Raw genomic sequence first — 20,005 nt, forward strand, 5'->3', positions numbered from 1 at the left:
CCCCTTTATGACATTCCATTCCATATGCCAGAGATGTCTGTTTCCAGATGATCGGACCAGTATATGGAGGCCGCGGATGCCGTTATCATGAAAGATCAAGAAATTTGCCTCGGATGGCAAATTCCCTATGAGAACCATATCATTTAAAAAAAAAACAACACACACACACAAGCTACAGCCTTGTGAAAATACCAAAGCCTCTAGATGAAATTTGGAATTGCATGTGTTCTAGGAGGTCAGGAAGCTGGCAACCACATCATAAGCTGCCTACATATTGGCAAGTACTAAAAGAACAGACAAAATGTGTGCGCTTCATAGGAGCCTCTTCAGTGACTGATAAGCTAGCATATGATAGTGTACTGAAACAGTACTATAGCACCATTGATGATGGGATTTAATTAACTGTGGCACAGGTAGCCAATTTGTCCCGATCAGCCACATAAGTAAGGCCTTGGTCACACAGCAAAAACTGACTAGGATGAAAAATGCAATCCGCACTAATTCTGCATCAAATTTGCATTCCCATATAAGCTATGGCGTGGATAAGATATTCACATTGCAAAGCAAAAACAGCGGTCACTTTTTTATGGGGGGTTCTGGGTCGGATAATGTGCACTTAGTTAAGTCCCACTGGAAGGGTCTAATCTTCATGTGAACCCATTTCTTTTTTGTGTGTATATTATTTTATTCTGTAATTTTTTAACACTTACTTTTGTAGCAATTTTTATACCATCTGTAAATGCAGATCGGCAGCACATGCGCTTCGGATTAGTCCAACGTGGATTATGCCATGCTAACATGCCTCGTGTGGTGCAGGGTGCTAAGGCAGCAGAATGCAGTCCCCAAGGGTAAAGATGACTAGGGAAGCAAACCAGTCTGCCAAGAAAATGTCACGATGTGACGTCACCTTAGGAGTCTGTCACGACTCGGTGCTTGCACCAGGCGACTACTTTTATTTTTAACATGCACTAAAGCAGAATTATAATGTGTTGGTACAAAGATACAAAGTCATCTGCCAGGATCAAGTTTTATAATGAATATAGATACTGTATAGAGTAGCATCCTTAGATGGTGAGTGGGAGACTGCATCATTCTTCCTCAACCTCCTGGCTGGTGAGTGCGGGCATAGTGCCTTCTATAGTAACAGTTAGGTAACTAACAGTTAGGTGTGAAGTCCTGCTCTATGGTCCACACATATAAACGCCTTAGTGTGTCATGTGCTAAGGCTTCGCTATACATTTATTGATTTATTTTAGATAGTGAAGTTTCTCAATCAGAAGCCCATCTAGACCAGATTCCCTCTAACTGACTTTCAGTTCTGCCATAAAACCACACACCGGCTGGTTTCCAATTTCAGAACCCGCAATTGGAATCCATGTAGATGAACAGCAGCAAAACGATTGAGCGAAAAAGCAAAATTTGCATGCTTTGCAATGCACACTCACTGATACGAATTATACAATCTGGGAGAGGAGGAAAAATCGCAGCATGCTTTTTCTTGCTGCGGACTCCATGTGGATGGCCTACATTGAAGTCAATGGAGGCCATCCAAACCGCAGCCCATACACAATTAACATTGCGTATGGGCCATGGGTACCCGCGTCATCGCGGGAAATACAAACATTGCAGACAAATCTGTATTGCACATGACAGACGGCAAGCCTTTGCGGTCATACGCAATGCAGAATAATCAGGTACATAGGGTCCCTGGCCGGCTTCACCACCGGAATCCACTGCGAGATCCCGCATGTGGAATCTGAGCCAGTCCTGTGAAGCCGGCCATTCTGTATAAATTCTTTGAGAGCAGGTAGTTATCACAAAGAGTTTTCATAGTATTAATCCCTATATCGGAAGAAAACGAATAGATTAACTCACTACGTACATTTGGGTTCACATCAGAGTTCTTTTGACAGTTATTAACAAAACCATATTTTTTTTAATCTTAACCCCTTAATTTTTTTCCCTTTAGCTACCAGAATTGTTTTTGCTGCATGTTTTTCCAAGGACATATAGGGCTATTTTTTATATCTTTTTTCACTGACACTTTTTTGTTTGTTTTATTTGCGGTAAAATGCTAAAAAAATATAAAAAAAACCATAACATTTTTAAATAGTATATTTATGCTAGAATACAGTATGCCAATGGCTGAATTTTGTTTCGAACGCTTTGATATATAAATTTGTATGGTTTTGGACTGCAGTTCGCATATGGCGACGGTTTTGGTTGGCGTTTGGTTTTCTTTTTTATATTCTTTTATTTCATTCTGTAAATTGCTTTTAACTTATTTATGTAACGATTTTTTTTTACCATCTATGTCACGGTCTTTTTTTTTTTCAACTTCATACTTTTCAACTGTAATTGGGGCATCCATCAGAGACACAGTTACAGGGGAAAACATGCCCCTGTAGTCACTAACAGAGCTGAGAAGGGTCTGCTAGGACCTTGGAGCTCTGCAGTGGCTAGTATATAGCGATCAAACAAACAGATGTCTATCTGATGGAAATGGATCAGTCAAGAAACAAATAGTTGCTGTTTGCATCTGACATCCATTATAAATCAGTTTTTAACTAATCAATTTTTTGTTTGTAATGTAGCTGTATTTTACAATGGCACCTGGGCAGCTGTATTAAAACAGACCTGTTAAATGGAATACAAACTAGTTTCCGTTTGTCTGTCCCCCATAATTCCCATTGAATACAAGAAAAAGAAAGCGGGGGTAAGGTTTATTCTAACCAGGTTCTTTTTTTTTTTTTTAAACCCAGAAATGTTTTTTTTCCCCCGTCACAAAAACTACATGAAATGGAAGCAAACAAACTAAATAAGTGACATTGAAATCAATAGAGATTACTGGACAATTTTTTTTTTCAGTTTTTCTGCTCTTAGGACAGAACTGAAAAACAGAAAAAGACAATGATGTGACAGCAGTCTTACAAATAGTACCATCTGGAAGATACTTTAAAAACACAACTTTCTAGAAACACACAAGTCTTGAGGAATTTGTGGTAATATTTAAGAAGAATGACATTTACTAATTCTATATAAAATGGGACAGAGCTCCTTGTTCAGGAAGTAATCTGCGCTCACTTGCTAACATTCCCACGGTCAGTCACTCAGCAGGCGACAGAATGACAGTTGTGTGTGTCATAATAATAAAAAGAGACATTACCTAGTCTACTTCCATTCCTGGGCATAGCCATGAATGAGCCAAGACTTCCACCTATAACACTGTGTGGTCTTCTCAGTGGTGGCTTCTTGAAGGATCCTGTGTATTGATGGAGGAAGGAGTGCATGCTATGAGAGGTTGGAGGCCTGCCATTCTTCACAATAGGCTCTAGTAATCCCACACGCAACAAAGATCCAATCCAGCAGGAAAGGGAAGATTGTAGATTAAGTAGAGGCCCAAGGAGAAAAAAAAGGAGGAAGAAAAGAATTGAATTACTGTCTGCACCATCTTATCAAAATCAACAGACATAGTGAAAGTGATTGTAATCCCAATCATAAAGAATCCCTTGCGCTCGGCATGTTATACAGTGTGTATCGCATTAGAACCTTAGCAAACATGATAAAATGTCATTTTCTACAGAGTCCCAGCGTCCACGGCAATTTTACAGATGTACCTGATGTGACAGATTAACAAATTGTAGCCAAAATTTATCAAGACCGGCGGTTTAATCACCTATATTGATATTACCTGCGCTAAAATAAAATGCATCAAATTTTTGGCAGATATATGGGGAAAAACTGCAGGCTGACAGTCATCCTTTTGAAGGCTCGTGGCCACCAGCAGAGGGAGCTCCGGGTGAAGCGGCTCCCCTTTTTCTCTTTCCTCAGATGGTGGGTCTTCCGTAATACGCCACTCTGCAGAGTGGTGTGTTACATCTCCAGCTTGTGGGAGAATGGAGGTGGAAGGGCGGTATAGCTGACATACTCCATTGTAGGTCTATACAGTGGGATACATTGAAGTCTTCTATTGAAGGCTTACATCGGCACGCCCCCTAACATTTAGCCTCAATGTGATTTGAACCGGCCCTTAGGCATCTGTCACAGCCTGTGTTCAAAGTACACGCTGCTAGCTCTTCCTGGAGCAATACGTTAAACAAAGGTCAAAAACAAATGTCAACATAGTTTAAGGCTGCTTTCACATCTGGGGGTTCTGTTTTCAGCTGCCCGGTGGTTTACCAGAAGAATAAGCGTTGTATGTAGCATTATTTCTTCTGGTATTTTGTGCCAGAGCTGCGATAAAACCTCCGAAGAGAGGTTCCAGCGCAGATGTGAGCCCGGACTAATATATGTAGACAGATTACCTAATCCGTGTAAACAGACAAGCTCAGCAACTTTGTAATAATACGCTTTGCATTTCCATTTCTCACTATTTTCAACAACTTTGTATGCAGTCACTAAAGAAAAACCTTGTTTGTGATCACATTTTGGAAGTTCCCCCTGATAAATATCAAATTCCTGCAAGTTGCGTTCAGTTTAGGCAATTCTCTGTAAACTAAAAGGCATAAGCAGCACAAATCCTCAGCTGTCCAACATGGTCAAAATATGTGGCATTTTAGTGCCTGTATCAGGGACCCTGTGCTGTTCTACAGAACCAAGATGACATCACCATGGGAGTCTATGCTCATTTTGGCTTGGGTTAAGCCGACTAGATGACGACTCTATTAGCTGGAGCTCATCACTGTAGGGCAGAGTACAGGATGCAAGCTATGTTCTAATAACAGCCTAAATTAGTCAACGTTAAAATAAGGTGAGAAAACAGACATAGGCAAAAACTTTCTAGTGGTGACATTCTGTGGTATTCTACATGTTGCAAAGCCATCATGTTTGCATGTGAAAATTAGCACCTAACCATCCGTGACAAGCGTATTATTAGTTCAGTGCCACAAGCCCGCTTCCTGAGAAGTGCATCTACCTTGTCGGTACAAACAAGGAGCTGCTAGAATACCTTGGCAGAAGCAGCAAATACATCACTGACAAACGTATTGATTACAAGGTTTTCTGCATAAGAAGTAGAATACAGTAAGCAACAAAACCAGTCCAAGTACGAGACGACAGAGTAGAACACGTCTCCTAGTGACTAAAAATGAACAGCAGTACTATCAGTGTCATTACCAGAGAGGTGGATCTGAACCAATGTAATGCCAGACATCTGTAGCTGTCATGTACCACAGTGTCTGAAGCAGTAAAAACCAGCAACAAGCAATGTGCGGCAGATAAGGGGATACCTCCGAAATCTGGAGGGAGAGACACGGCCACTCTGTCCTCCCTGGTTACTGCTGACCAGGACATGCGACTGCTGCAGCCAATCGTTGGCCAGAGCAGTGCCCTTCTATAGCCACCGATTGGTTCCGTAGTCACATGTGCTGATCAGCAGCAACCAAGACGGTCAGAATGGTAGTGAGGCAATCCCTTTAAAAAGGTACCCCCTTCTCTGACTACCTGATGAACACAGTGCATTAGTATTCATTATTAGTCTGAGGCCGGGCTCACATAAAGGTACGTGAATAACGCAAAACTTTACCGCTGTGCGAGATGGCGTTTTGCTGTGTTTGGCAGCGATTTTGGATGTGCATGACAGCATGTTTCACACATGCGGTCATCCGCAGTCTTCCTGTCTTTGTTTTTTAAATTCCCGCTCTGTTGCCAAGCATGTAGCCAGTTAGACTACCAGTGCTTACTAGTGCACAGTGTGCATCGGGTAGTCAGAGAAGTGATTCGGACAGATTTGTTTGTCAGAGCTTGAAGGGTTGCTTTAATACTAGCAAGGTAATAGATTCCTGTAGTGCACATATGCCATGTTCTTCAACAGGGCACACGTCTAGTTGAACATTATCGCATGACTAGATTAGTTTCCCACTTTTTTTGTTTTAACAGAACGAAATGGCAGAAAAAGGGATCGATTGTGACAATTATGCCATTTTTTATGACATTCAGAAACAAGATGCTTTTCGAATGTCAGTGCACATTCAATTTTACACCAGAAAACGGGAGTAAATAGGTTTACAGATCTATCCCACTGTGTCCAACATGAATATATTAAGGATTTTTCCTTCCTGCTGATTTTTGAAAATGTATGTTGTAAACACTCCATGCATGCAGAATGGTCTTTTCCAGGAGTGAGGTTTGTGTTGTGCTCTCAGAGCCAATCAGATGCCTCCTTTCTGCTACTGCCCATCCGCTATTGGCATAAGGACACACCGCTTAGTACCGCATGCTGTTAAAGCTGCACCCACCAGTGCTGGACAACAGTATCACAAACTTACTGCCGAATTGCTTGGCCACAATGAGGGAGAAAATCTGGAGCATCTTTTCTATCTTAGAAAACTTTGGTATTACTGCATCTTGACGCCACCGGAAAGTTAGGAGTTTGACAGGGCTTTGATGCAGGAACGCCCCTGTCACACAGCAGCACAGTGTATAGTGATTGTTGCCTGCCCTGGAAGGTTAGGGTTAGGGAGGATTTTCCTCTTAGCCTTACATAATTAGTTGTAAATACTTCCATGGAAATATTTACAACTAATAATGTAAGGCTAACAGGAAAATCATCCCTAACCGTTCACGGCAGGCATCAATACACAGAATGCAACAATAGATGTTGCACTGCCGTGGATATCCTGCTGCCAACACGCAGGACAGAATGGAGAGCCGGGGAGCCACGGAGAGCAGCCGGGACGGGAGAGGTCACGTCGCCTGTGAGCGGGCAGAACAAACAGCAGCGTCGAACACCCAGTGAGAGAAACTGCTGCAGCACAGAGCACAGGGCTGGGGACTAAAGAGCAGCACCAGCCACCAAACAGCAGCAGCGAGGATTAGAGGGCCGGCCATCAAAGCGCAGGCGTGGGGAGCACTATTAACAGCTATGGAGCCGGGTGCGGGGAGCAGTATTAAGAGTCGGGGAGCCAGTAGGAGAGACCAGGCGCGGGGATTAGAGGGCCGGGGACAAAAAAGCAGGAGCATTAACCCCGTAGTGACAGCCCTATCGTAAAACTACGTCCTGCTGTTGCAGGACGTGTATGGAGGGAGGTAGCGCGCTATCTCCCTCCATACAGCGCGGGCATCAGCTGTTTATTACAGCTGACACCCGCGGGCAATAGCTGCGCTCGGCCGTTCGCGGCTATTAACCCTTTAAATGCCGCTGTCAATTCTGACAGCGGCATTTAAATCCCCCGAACGCTGTTCTGGGGTCCCGCACGGCCCCCCCGCGGTGAGATCCGGGGAGCCGTGCAGGTGTCGTGGCAGCCGGGGGCCTAATGAATGGCCCCAGGGCTGCCTTAGCAGACTGCCTATCAAGCCATCCACACAGGGTGGCTTGAAAGACTGCCTGTAAAAAAAGCAGTATGATGTAATGCTATAGCATTACGTCATACTGCAGGAGCGATCAAAGCATCACATGTTAAAGTCCCCCAGGGGGACTTCAAAGTAATGTAAAAAAAATAATCAATAAAGTTTTTTTAATTGTTAAAAAAAAGTTATAAAAGTTTAAATCACCCCCCTTTTGCCATATCCATTATTAAAAAATCAAAATCATAAAATAAAAATATGTATTTGGTATCGCCGCGTCCGTAAAAGTCCGATCTATCAAAGTAGTGCATTATTTTACCCGCACGGTGAACGTCGTCTGAAAAAAAAAAATAAAGAACGCCAGAAATACATTTTTTTTAGTTACCCTGTCTCTCAGAAAAAACGCAATAAAAAGCGATCAAAAAGTCGTATGTATTCCAAATTGATACTATCGGAAACTTCAGGACATCCCGCAAAAAATGAGCCCTTGCTCAACTACGTCGACAGAAAAAATAAAAAAGGTATTGCGCGCACAAAATGACCGCAGAAAATAGAAAAAAATTAAATATCTTAAAAAAATAAATAAGTACTACAGCAAAAAAAAATACTATACAAGTTTGGTATTGTAGCAATCGTACTGACCCATAGAATAAAAATATCCGGTCGTTTTTGTTGCAATTTGTGTGCTGTAGAAACAGGACGCACCGAAAGATGGTGGAATGTCGTTTTTGTTCCATTTCTCTCCGCTAAGAATTTTTTAAAAGTTTTTCAGTAAATTATATGGTACAATAAATAATGCCATTGAAAAATACAACTCGTCCCGCAAAAAACAAGCCCACATACAGTGACGTCGATGGATAAATTAAGGAGCTACGATTTTTTAAAAGGGAGTAGGAAAAAACAAAAATGGAAAAAAGCAAAAAAGCTCCGTCACTAACGGGTTAAACAGTATTAACAGGGGACGGGATAATTATACTTACCTGCCAGGACCTGCAGCCGAGCCTTTTCTGCAGCCAATAAGCTTCAGGGAGCGTCACAAGGCAGTCAAGTCTGGTCTCCACCAGTACTTTCTGGTGGCGTCAAGATACAATACTACCGAAACTTTTTGGGAACTGGGGATATTTGTGGAGATTAGCAGAGAGCCATTTTACAGGGAAAGATGAAGCAGGCAGCTGGCAGGTAAGAAAGATGCAACTTTGTCCTATTAAGCTACATTAAGAAGTTACAGATTTCTAAAAACATAGTCCCCGATATTGTAATTAGGCACTGTATTCAACTAACATTCAGAGTATGCATTATTTACGTGCACATATTCTATTTGCACTCTTCAGCACGGTTATCTGAATGATGCATTACCGTGACACTTTATGGAGGTGCAACTTCTAAACGTTATGGCAATGTTATTCAGGCATAACCATGGTACATGACCATATAATGGGCCTACTACCTGGAAGGGACTTCAAAAATACCATCAATCAACATGCCTAACCTTTTCAATGTCAGTCAATACACAGTTGATTAAACCGCCGACTGGTATTCTTAATAGAAAGGGAAGATCAGATCCATGAAAGTCATTAATAGCTACTCAGCTGCTTTGACACCCATGTCAATGCTACTTATAGAGGAAGCAAATAAAATAATACTGAGCTCGTGAGTCTAAAAAGGATGCTCTGACCTCCAGCTTCAGAAAATATAGCAAGGCATGACATTTGTATTTTTGGAGACAAATGCTAAGAGGCTTACATTCTTCTATATGCCCAACATAAATCATGCTATGTGATTACTACAGAACGTAATGTAGTTTACATTATTGGTAATTTTGTACCCATGCTTTTCTAACAGTGTTAAATGGTTTGCCCAGGATTAGGGGAAATTAAATTGCTATTCCAAAAATGCACCATTCTTGACCATAGGATGTGTCTGAAGTGAATGGGGCTGAGCTGCAATACAAGAAATAGCCCATGGACAAGCCACAGCTAATGCTGGGGGGAAAGAAACGGCCCTCTTCAAGGGAACCTGTCATTGCCTTTGGGCCCCATAAACTACATTATGGAGCTCCAAGGTCAGGGAACAGGGAGTCTGGGAAGCTGTCTAATACTCACCGGACGCCCCTGTTCCAGCGTTGTGTTCCCGTGAGCACACAGCTTGACTCATTGCATGCGCTCTCCCATAAAGATGAATGGTGGAGCTCACAAAACACAGCAGAAAAGAGTGACATTGTGCAAGTAACTTCGCATGGACCATGCTGAAACGGGGCAAGCGGTGAGCATCAAACAGCTGCCTAGACTCCCCTGTCCTTTAGGCTACATAACGCAGTTATTAAGCTTAAGAAGGGAATGGCTTACCTAGATTTTATTTTTTTACTAATTAAAACCAGATACTAGACATTCTTTTTAACTAACCTTTACTCTCTTACATATTAGGCCTTATGCCCACGATCGGGTCGGGTTCCGACTGCAAAATCTTGCAGCGGAATCAGACCGGACGCCCCCAGAGACCTCATACTCACCTCTCCGCCGCGAGTGTCTCGTCTGGCGCTGTGACGCAGATTCACGCTATATTTCCACTGTGCTTACAGCAGAAATATCGCGGGACAGACGGCTTCCATTGACTGCAATGGAAGCAGTCCGTGCGTTTTCCACACAGAATAGAACATGCTGTGATTCTCCCTTGTGAGCGTAAAATCGCTGTTGATTTGCGCTTGTGGGCAGGGGAGAATCGTTTAGGTCTATGGACGGACATTGCTGCGGAATTCGTGATGTGCGTCTGGCCACGATTTCTGCAGCGATAATCCATCCTTGGCCAATGGGCCTATTCTGTCTTCTGTACATGATCATGGAGACCGCCATGTTATCTGAACTGCTGTTAACATTCAGAGATATGCTATACACTTGTAACGAGCACCATGGGAAACTGTAATATGGATTTGACTCATTGACACTATTGCAGTGTGTTATGAGTATGCACTGCGACCAGCACCTATTAGTCAGTAAATAATATATACACTAAATATACACAAAAAAAGTAAAAATCCCCTATAGTTCTACAGGGGATTGTAAATTACCCTCAGGGAGCCCAAACAGATGTCAAACAGATAAGATGCTGTGAGACTATTATCAGCTGCTTTCTTCAATAAGAAAACAGCCAGAGAGACATTAAGAAAATGAAATGCATCTACACAAGAACAAGCACAGTAAGTACTGTGTTTACAGAATGTATCTGCAAGGGTCTAGGTGGAGGGCTGGGGCTCACAATATATAGGAACACTAGTAAATGCTGCAATCAACGTAGCTGAAAATAGGATGCAGAGCTACAGAGCTTGTGTGTATATACTTTTCAAGGATTAGATTGATGATGAGGATTTATCCGTTCAGTCGTTGCCGACTTTCGGTCACCTTGTGGATCGGCATACGCAATGCTTCCCTGTCATTGAACGCTTCCTTCAGATTTTCCACAGTCACGTTTGTGTCATCCTTGTTTGCATCTAGCCAGCATGTTTTTCGGCATCCTCTTCTTCTGCACCCATTGACTGCGCCGAGCATTAATGTTGTTTCCAGAGAATTGGCTCGTATGACATGACCAAAGTATGAAAGCTGTTTGGCGATTTTGCTTTCTAGTGATACTTTTGGTCTGACATGGTCTAGGATTGCCTTATGTGTGACCATCTCTGACCATGGTATGCCCAGCATACGCCGCCAGCACCAGAGCTCCTTCTTCTGTCTACTTTCTTGAGTGTCCAGCTTTCGCATGCATATGTAGTTATTGGGAAAATTATGGCATTGTTCGGATCTTTGTTGCAATGCAAATGTCTTTGCTCTTTCATAGCTTCGCCATTCCTTGCATTGCACTACGGCCAAGGCTGATTCTTTGTTTGCCACTGAAGTGAAATCTTGGACAGGTTAGATTAATATGGTCATGTAAAAGCTGCTTTAATGCATTTGCGGATGCCACTGTATTCCTATGGACAGCTTGATTTGCTGACCTTCCGCAAATCAGATCCACCCTGGGGGAAAGTATATGTACAAGCAATCCAGAATCCTGTTTTATGATGATATTGTTAGACTACTTATAGTTCTTCATTCTATGAAGGCAGATGACAAACACCTAAATTAAAGAAATCCTCTCAACATATGGATCTTCGGTTAAAGCTGTTGACCAGTTATAAACTGATCATCTACTATTGAAGGCCTAGCCTGAGGACAGGCTAACCGGGGTCTGGCACCTGGGAACCCTGCCAATCAGCTATTTGCAAGGCCGGTGTACTTGTGCACCAAGCTGATTTCTGAAGGAAGCAGACTGCTCCATTCTTACTACAGTGGCCAGGCTTGGTATTACAGGCAAAGTTCCCATTGATGTGAACAGGAACTTTGCCTATAATATCAAGCTTGGCCACTCAATGAGAACGAAGCCATGTGCTTCCTTCAGACATCAGCTTACTGCAAGCACAGCGGCTCCGAGAACAGCTCATCAGCAGGTGTCCTGTGTTGGGGACCCTTGCCCATCTACTATTCATGGCCTATCCTAAGCATAGGCAATGAATTATTTACAACTGGACAACCCCCTTAAAATGAAGTCAAATATTTACCATTGAGTGTGGCACAACTTACTATTCATCTAGTCTAAAGCGTTCAAGGGCATTCACTTTACAGTAGGATGGCTTCATCAAATGGTAGGTTAAAAAAAAGAAAACACTGAAACAAAGTCTGGAAAATCTAGAAATGAATGTGCAAATAAAAGTAAGGTCTCATCTCAGCCATTTTTTTTTACTTTGTAAGGGGGGTGGGGATAGGGGGAGAAAATGAAAGAGGCTATCCAAGCAAGCAAAGCAATTTTGGGAAGGTACTCTGGTAGAAAAATCCCCAAATTGTCATTCTTTACTCACTTGATCCCCCACTGCTCCCATTCTGATGGTGTCTGATCTCCATTGCTCTGCACTTCCTGCTGCTGCAGCAATCAGATCCCATTAGTGGGACACCCGACATACATTTAAAATGAGCTGTGATTGGCTGCTGTGGTCACATGTCCCTACTCTTAGTGAGCTCATTGCTACTGCAGGAGAAGAGCAGAGCAGCATGGGGACGGGCACTGTGGATGATCAGATGAGACCAGCATCACTACTTTAATACATTTCCAACAAAGTGAGCGCCTTTCCCCAAATAACTTCTGCCTAAAGACCACCTTTAAAATTGCGCAGATTTTTATTATTTTTTTTAATTGCACAATAGCACAGTTGGCAAATATTTCAGCCAAGTGATAGGAGATAAATATTTTAATGTTATCCTTCCTACATTGGAGTCCTTCAGCACATCCAGCTTCAAATCAGATGCACACTATGACAGCTGGGAAGGTGTTGTCGGGGTTCTGTAATTATATATTCTGTTCCTGCATATTGTACGATTGCAATGAAAATTATTATTTAAAAGGAAAGATCTATTTCTCTCTGCAGGAATGATGCAAACAAATATGTTATTTCCCAATGCCAGCACTAGGATTTCCTGTGACCCCCAGCATTTCTACCTGTCTGCCTGTATACAACATGCCTTGCTCTAGGGATGCAGACAAGTGACAGGTTTTAATCATGCAAACATGTCTAGTACCACAATGTGCTGTCATATGTAAACCAGTTCTCTTCACCATATCTCAGCTGGGATTTGACAATCATCTCCAACATACAAACACATCATTCCGAGCCTGATCAAAAAGCTTGCTCATCTCCAGAGAGCCGCTCACAGATATGACATTGCCATTGACTGTCATTCAACCGTGTTCATTAAAATAATAAAAGTTGGCTCAAGTACAACATTCTTTTGATATGCTCTCATTTGTGCGATGCCAAGCGAGCCAGCAGACTCATTCTGTCACTCTCAATCTCTGCACCGAAAATAATTCTGTAATTAAAGGGAAGAGAAATTCCTGCATGAAATAATACTGGCTTCAAATTACACTAAACTAGGAAAATACATTAAGCTGCAATCTGAATTAGATTTGTAAGTCTGGACTTGTACAGGAGGATCACCCTCCAAATTAGAGGACACCTAAATAGATTACCAGCTCCAGAGTGAGCTCTGAACTTCATTGAACTTTTGTCACACTTCTGCTGGACTAGGAAGGACAAAAGTAACTAAGAAAGCAAAAGCTCAGGGTGATCCATTGCATAAGTGTGTTGTAAATTATGGCTCAGTGCAGTTTTATTATCCAGGGACGTCCGGATGACCAATATACCCTGGGCAAATGGGGGAAACAATTGGTAAAAAATACCAACAATGGGCCTATGATATTGTTTAGACACCAGAAATACAGAAGCAGCAATTACAGAATGTGTGCTATAAGGGCAATGCAAGTGTTCATAAGTGGTATAAATCCATTATGAGAAGTAGGCAGGCACGGGCGCCATTCTATACATCACTTTATAAATACACAGTCTCAGTAGGTGATCCATCAGTGAGGCTGGACTGACACTTTATGGCCTATTTATACAGGATCTAGTTGGCCCAGTGATCTTGTTCCTGTGATCCTCGGTGAGTGAATGGAGGCTGAGAGGGCCGGGGATCACAACAACTGGCTTCCATTGATAGTAAACACACACTTGTTTCTGGATGTCATCCAGTGTATATGCAAGCATAAACTGAATAAGCGAACACATTGTTAGTCTGTGCATACATTGACACTGAGTGAATCATTCACATTCTCCCTGGATCGCGGGGAATCCATATGATTATCGGCCCGTGTAAAAGTGTCATTAGTTTTCAGCACTCATCTCTCCTTTATTTTTTATCAGCTAATTTATAACCAAAAATTAGCCGATAAGCATGTGCAAGAGAAGAGAAAGCAGAGGGAAACTAAGGCCTTCTGCACACTGCGTATTTGCTGTAGAGTCCGCAGCGGGCCTCCACATCCGGACTCTGCAACAAATACAGCCCATAGAAGTCAATGGCAAAATGCAATTCCATCTCCACGAGTGGAAATAGATTGCGATTTTCCGCTCCCAGAGAATGAAATTGTAGTATGCTGCGATTTTGTGTAGATTACACACGGCTGGCTTCCATTGCAGTCAATGGAAGCCATCCGCCCCGCGGCACTTCTGCAGTGAGCACTGCGGAAGTAATGCGGGAAAAGCGTCACCACCAGTGCTGGCAGCTACTGCGCATGCGCGACGGAGTGCCGGCCAACACATCTGCAGCGTGTGCAGAAGGCGCCGGACAGGTAAACTGGGGTCACCAGCCGGGCATCGGGTCAAACTCTGCTGTGGGAATCCCATATGTGAAGTCTGACCCGTACAGGTGCAGGAGGTCTACGTTGTCACTCCTGATTCACTAACAGATCTCCTACTGAGACTCAGACTGCAGTGTTTATATAAAGCTGCAGAAGACAAAAATGTTCAAAATTATCAAACCCTTCCCCCCGAGGTGGCCTCCACAGTTAGCAAATTCTCCACGATGAAATGGAGAGACGATTATATTAAATATCTAGGGGTAAATATCACCAAGAACCCCAACGACCTCTTCGATGCAAATTACAAGCCCATGCTCGACAATCTCCGAAAGGACTTTAGCAAGTGGAAACCCCTCATCTTATCGTGGCTAGGGAGGATAAACGTCCTGAAAATGGATTTCCTGCCCAGGCTCCTATACTTGTTCCAAACTCTATCGATCAAAATCCCACATCTCTATTTGGCCAAACTCCGCAAGAACTCCTCAGAGTTTGTATGGGGAGGGTCAAAACCGAGGGTTAAGTACAAGACACTTATTAGAAAGAAAGGAGACGGGGGAGTGGGTATACCCTGCTTCTCCACATATTATAAAGCGTCTATATGTAGATGCGTCTTAGATATCATACACAACAACCCAACCAAACTATGGGTGGACTTGGAGAGGGAAGAAGACCCTATAATAGCAATTCACAAGAAGATATACCAGATAGCGCCTCAAGGTTGACATTCAGTGGAAACCAACACTATTTTGATCCTCCAATACCCGGGGGAGAGCTGCAGAAAAAATTGGGGTCTCTCAAAAGAGAGTGGTCCCAAAGGAATAAAATGCAAAAGAGCTATCAGCAAACAAAATTTTCTGCGCTCAATAAATAGTGTGTAACCACAAATAGTGATCTGTCAAAGAATGCATAGGAGTTACACTTACTGGGGAGGAGGGGGGTATGATGACCATGAACCCCCTCCTTGAAGTGATGACTCCTTCAGCCTCCAAATAGATGTTTACCACACGTATTAGAAGTGAAGCAATAACACCTTTATTTCCAAACTTCGCTAAAATAATAGGCGACGCGTTTCAGTGCACACAGGCACCTTTCTCAAGGCTTGAGAAAGGTGCCTGTGTGCACTGAAACGCGTCGCCTATTATTTTAGCGAAGTTTGGAAATAAAGGTGTTATTGCTTCACTTCTAATACGTGTGGTAAACATCTATTTGGAGGCTGAAGGAGTCATCACTTCAAGGAGGGGGTTCATCGTCATCATACCCCCCTCCTCCCCAGTAAGTGTAACTCCTATGCATTCTTTGACAGATCACTATTTGTGGTTACACACTATTTATTGAGCGCAGAAAATTTTGTTTGCTGATAGCTCTTTTGCACTATAATAGCAATAGGCTCCTTCTGGTTACCGCCGTCGAAGGTGGGTGAAATGGAACACATCCCGCCTCTGACGAAGCGGATCTTAGAAGCATGGAATGGGTTCGCCTCACACTTGGATCTGATCTCCCGTCCGGGTCCACTCACACCGATTACAGGCAACCCAGAACTATCGGCTTTCATGAGAGGCAACACGCCCTTCATGAGGGGGTCCCCTATGCCGATGAGGGTCAGAGACGTGGTGACGTCGTCCGGGGTCCGACCAATGGGGGAGATGATGGAAGAGAGGCGCCCAGGGACCGGAGCGTGGTTCCAGTATCTACAGATCAGACACTTTGTATTATCCCTGGGCCCTTTGGCCTCCCTACAGGCCCCTCTCACTAGCTTCGAACAATTATGCACGTCCTCAAACCCCAGCCCAGCCAAAGTCTCGGCATTATATAGCCTCCTCTTAGAAGCAGACACACAAGAAGGCCCACCGGGTTTTATAGCAGGATGGGAGAGGGAGCTAGGGAAATCTTTCCAGGACGAGACCTGGAAGAACGCCTTCACACTAACCCACTCGATGGCAAATGCCTCTAAATTCCAGGAAACCAACTATAAAATTCTGTCTAGATGGTACAGAACCCCGGTACAACTAGCCAAAATGTACCCTCAAACCCCGGACACCTGCTGGAGATGCCAAGGCGGCAGAGGGGATCTCACCCACATATGGTGGTCCTGCCCACTGATCACACCTCTGTGGCAGGAAATCACAAATCTCTACAATGCGTTATACAAAGACAATATGGTCTTGACACCTGAGGCGGCCCTGCTCTCCGTGGTTCGGGGACCTATTTCGAAATCAAAGAAAAACATTTTTAGATTCTTTCTGATAGCCATGAGACAGAACATACCAAGACTCTGGAAGACAACCTCACCTCCTACGAGGACTTCGTGGTTGGAAATCATGGATAGCATTTGCCACATGGAGGATCTTGGTGCCGCAGACAAAGGAAACTCCCTCAAATTCTTCGCTACTTGGACGGCCTGGATTATATTCAGGAACTCCCCTGAACTAAAAGCATGGCTTTTAACAGGTACACCACCCCCTTAACTTAATTTAAACTAGCAGCTCCACTGTCTCACAACCTATGGAACCTGATACAGAGCAAGGTCACTGCCGGCCGTTCCCATCCCTACCCCTCTCCGTGTTAACCCCTCCACGGTCCCACCCTACCCTCTCCCTCCCGTCTCTTTTCCCATACCTTCCCCATCCACCCCAAGTATATTTCACTAGTTGTGTTATTATAAAGTTGCAAATCTAAACCACATACCAGCAACCCATTAACACGCCAGGAGTGGGAGCGGGTGCTGAAGAGGCGGGCAGGGAGATGCCTATTGCCCTGTCCTCCACCCGCTATACCGTGGTCATCAGGCTGCCTAATCTTACACTGTTTCTTACTTCTCCCATTGCAACAGTATTGACATTTTTGTTGTTGATGTCAACTTGTCTTATTATAAAACGAATCAACACATTTTGAACCATAAAATTATCAAACCCTATTGCAAATGTAATTAGCAGCCTAAAATACTGCACTGAAGTGGAAAGCAAACAAAGTGGCCCTCCCCCCCCAAAATATCTAAAGCCTTTAAAGGGAATGCATCAGAGAACCTACTTTTGTTTAAAGGATATCTGTCACCTCTCTATACTGAATATATATATATATATATATATATATATATATATATATATATATTCTCTCTGTGGGCCACGTTAAGATTTAACCTTGCTGAATGCCGTGCGAGCGCTCTCCCAGGGAAGTATAAAAAGTACATCACCGGGCTCCCGGTCACCTCCCCTATCAGCACCATAGCTTACGTTTATGGTGCTGTAGGTAGGTGACCTGTTCCCTTTAAAGGGGGGTTTTCAATCTGGATTTTAATGGCATATCCACAAGCTATGTCACAAAAGTCTGATAGATACATTTATCCTGCATCTATCTCTAGTTCTGGCCTCAACAGCCCTGCTGTATGTGGTAGCCAGGAGTTAGGGAAATAGCCAAGTGGGCTGTCTTTTACAGTTTCCATAATCTCTATAGAAATAAATAGGAGTTATGGAAATAGCACAGCGAGCTAAGATATTTCTGCAGCTCCCGAATAATGGAAACATCATAGCTCACTGTGCTGTGCAGTTTCCGTAACTCCCACTCACTGCGCTTGGCAGTTTCCATCCTCCTGGTCATCTCACAGAGAGGTATTCCCATTGAGGTCAGATTTAAGGTTTTTTAATAAAAAGAAAAAAAAATGCTTTTGTTTTTATGTTTCTATGTACCAGTATATATATAAAAAAATCCTAAAATATTATAGTTTTCATACTTGCCACTGAGCTTCATAATAAGTCAACATCTCCTGCTCCTTAGAGATCACTTCTCAGCAGTGATCACAGGCTGTATAACACTGAAAGGTGACACCTATAGAGGTAATACAGTCTCCACCATTTACAATAGGAGATGGTTACAGCTCACCTCCTCCCCCTCCCTGTAAAATGACCTCTGAGCATGCCCCAACACCCTCCTGTAGAAGTCAATGAGTCCCCTCCAGTCTATTGCTTCCTATGGGTCCATATGGCTGCTGCAAAACACATCTCTGAAAGCTGTTAACAGCAGCTCAGACAAGACGGTTGCCTTCATAATCCTCTACAAAAAAGAGTCACTGAGACAGTATATCGCTTCAATTACTTTTATAGAACTAATCACCGATGAAGAAACTTTAATTAAAACTACTAACTTTATTGAATTTTATTAAAAACCTAATAATGGACAGACTGAAACATATATTTTCAAAAGATCGGGAGGCGAATTCCGCTGACCATTGATGGCCAGAAAATTTCCCTACCCCAATAAGAAAACCCCTTCTCTTTGGTCATACTATTGTTCAAAGTAAGGGGTGTCAATCCACATTATTATTACTAGGTGGAGATACCCCCCAATTGCTGAATTAGCAATATGTTTGCACATTTGTCCACTTATTTATTCCTTTAAATTAAATATATATATTTTTTACGGATATTGCTTATAAATGTAGATATTAATATTTGTCCAAATTTTACTGTAATTCTGGCCACTTTTGTAAGAACATACCCATAACTCCTCATAGAAAATTTTCTGAACTATACCAATCTACGGAATGAACAGAATAACGATTGTTCCATTTACAGACGGCGCAGACATCGCCATTGTCACAGGATACAAAGAGGCTGCTGAACAACTGTATGCGTAACATTAAAGAACTGATCTATTGCACTAGAAAACTCACTAAGTATATGACAGCTTGTGGCACCCCAAACATGCATTTTCCGTTCTGTAAAAGTCTAGCTTAGGGTGTTATGTGCGCGGTAAACCCCCATCATTTTTAACCCTTTCCCTGCCAAAGATAAATGTCCTATATCTAAGTGAAGTGGCACTTCAGTAATCATGTATGAGATGTGTGCTTGTTAGAGATGAGCGAACGTACTCGGTAAGGGCGATTTCGCAATCGAGCACCACGATTTTCGAGTACTTCACTACTCTGGTGAAAAGTACTCGGATGCGCTGTGGGGCGGGGGGTTAGCAGCGCGGAACTGGTAGGAGCTCTCTCTCCCTCTCCCCCCCACTCCCTTCTGCAACCCCCCGCTCACCCACAGCGCCCCCGAGTACTTTTCACCCGAGTAGTGAAGTACTCGAAAATCGCGGTGCTCGATTGCGAAATCGCCCTTACAGAGTACGTTTGCTCATCTCTAGTGCTTGTTTCAAACTGATATGTATCTCAGGCTATATTGCAGATAGAGCTTTGGTTTTAAAATATGGGTTTTCAAAATCCAAAAACCAGCGCTCTACCTGCAATACAACCGTAAATACAGCCGGTTGACGTTGATACTGCAACCTGATCACATCCGCACATCGTGGCCACCAGGGCAGGTTTTTTAAAATGGTCTAATCATTGAATTTCAACTAATTTTGCAGTTGCGTCTCAAGAGCCATAACTTTTCCATTTTTCCATTGACATGGCCATATAAGGGCTTGTTTTTTGCAGGACAAGTTGTGATTTTTTAAACAGGGGGGAGGAAAAAAAGAAATGGGGAAAAAAAAGGGGGGCCATGTCATTAAGGGGTTAAATAAT

At 43.1% G+C, this 20,005-nt stretch overlaps 1 protein-coding gene across 3 annotated transcripts in view; it reads right to left on the reverse strand.

The window, feature by feature from the left end:
• CDK17 (cyclin dependent kinase 17) overlaps positions 1-20,005 on the reverse strand; it is a 136,427-nt gene that overhangs the window by 47,249 nt on the left and 69,173 nt on the right. For 2 of the 3 annotated variants that reach the window (XM_066591456.1, XM_066591457.1), the window contains exon 3: positions 3,167-3,331. The exons of the other annotated variant lie outside the window; for it this stretch is intronic. In XM_066591456.1, the coding sequence (XP_066447553.1) occupies positions 3,167-3,331 (165 nt within the window). The remainder of the gene's footprint in view (positions 1-3,166; positions 3,332-20,005) is intronic. 3 annotated transcript variants of the gene reach the window in all.

This window comes from Eleutherodactylus coqui, chromosome 2, assembly GCF_035609145.1.
Source record: "Eleutherodactylus coqui strain aEleCoq1 chromosome 2, aEleCoq1.hap1, whole genome shotgun sequence".
NCBI classification, from domain to species: Eukaryota; Metazoa; Chordata; class Amphibia; order Anura; family Eleutherodactylidae; genus Eleutherodactylus; species Eleutherodactylus coqui.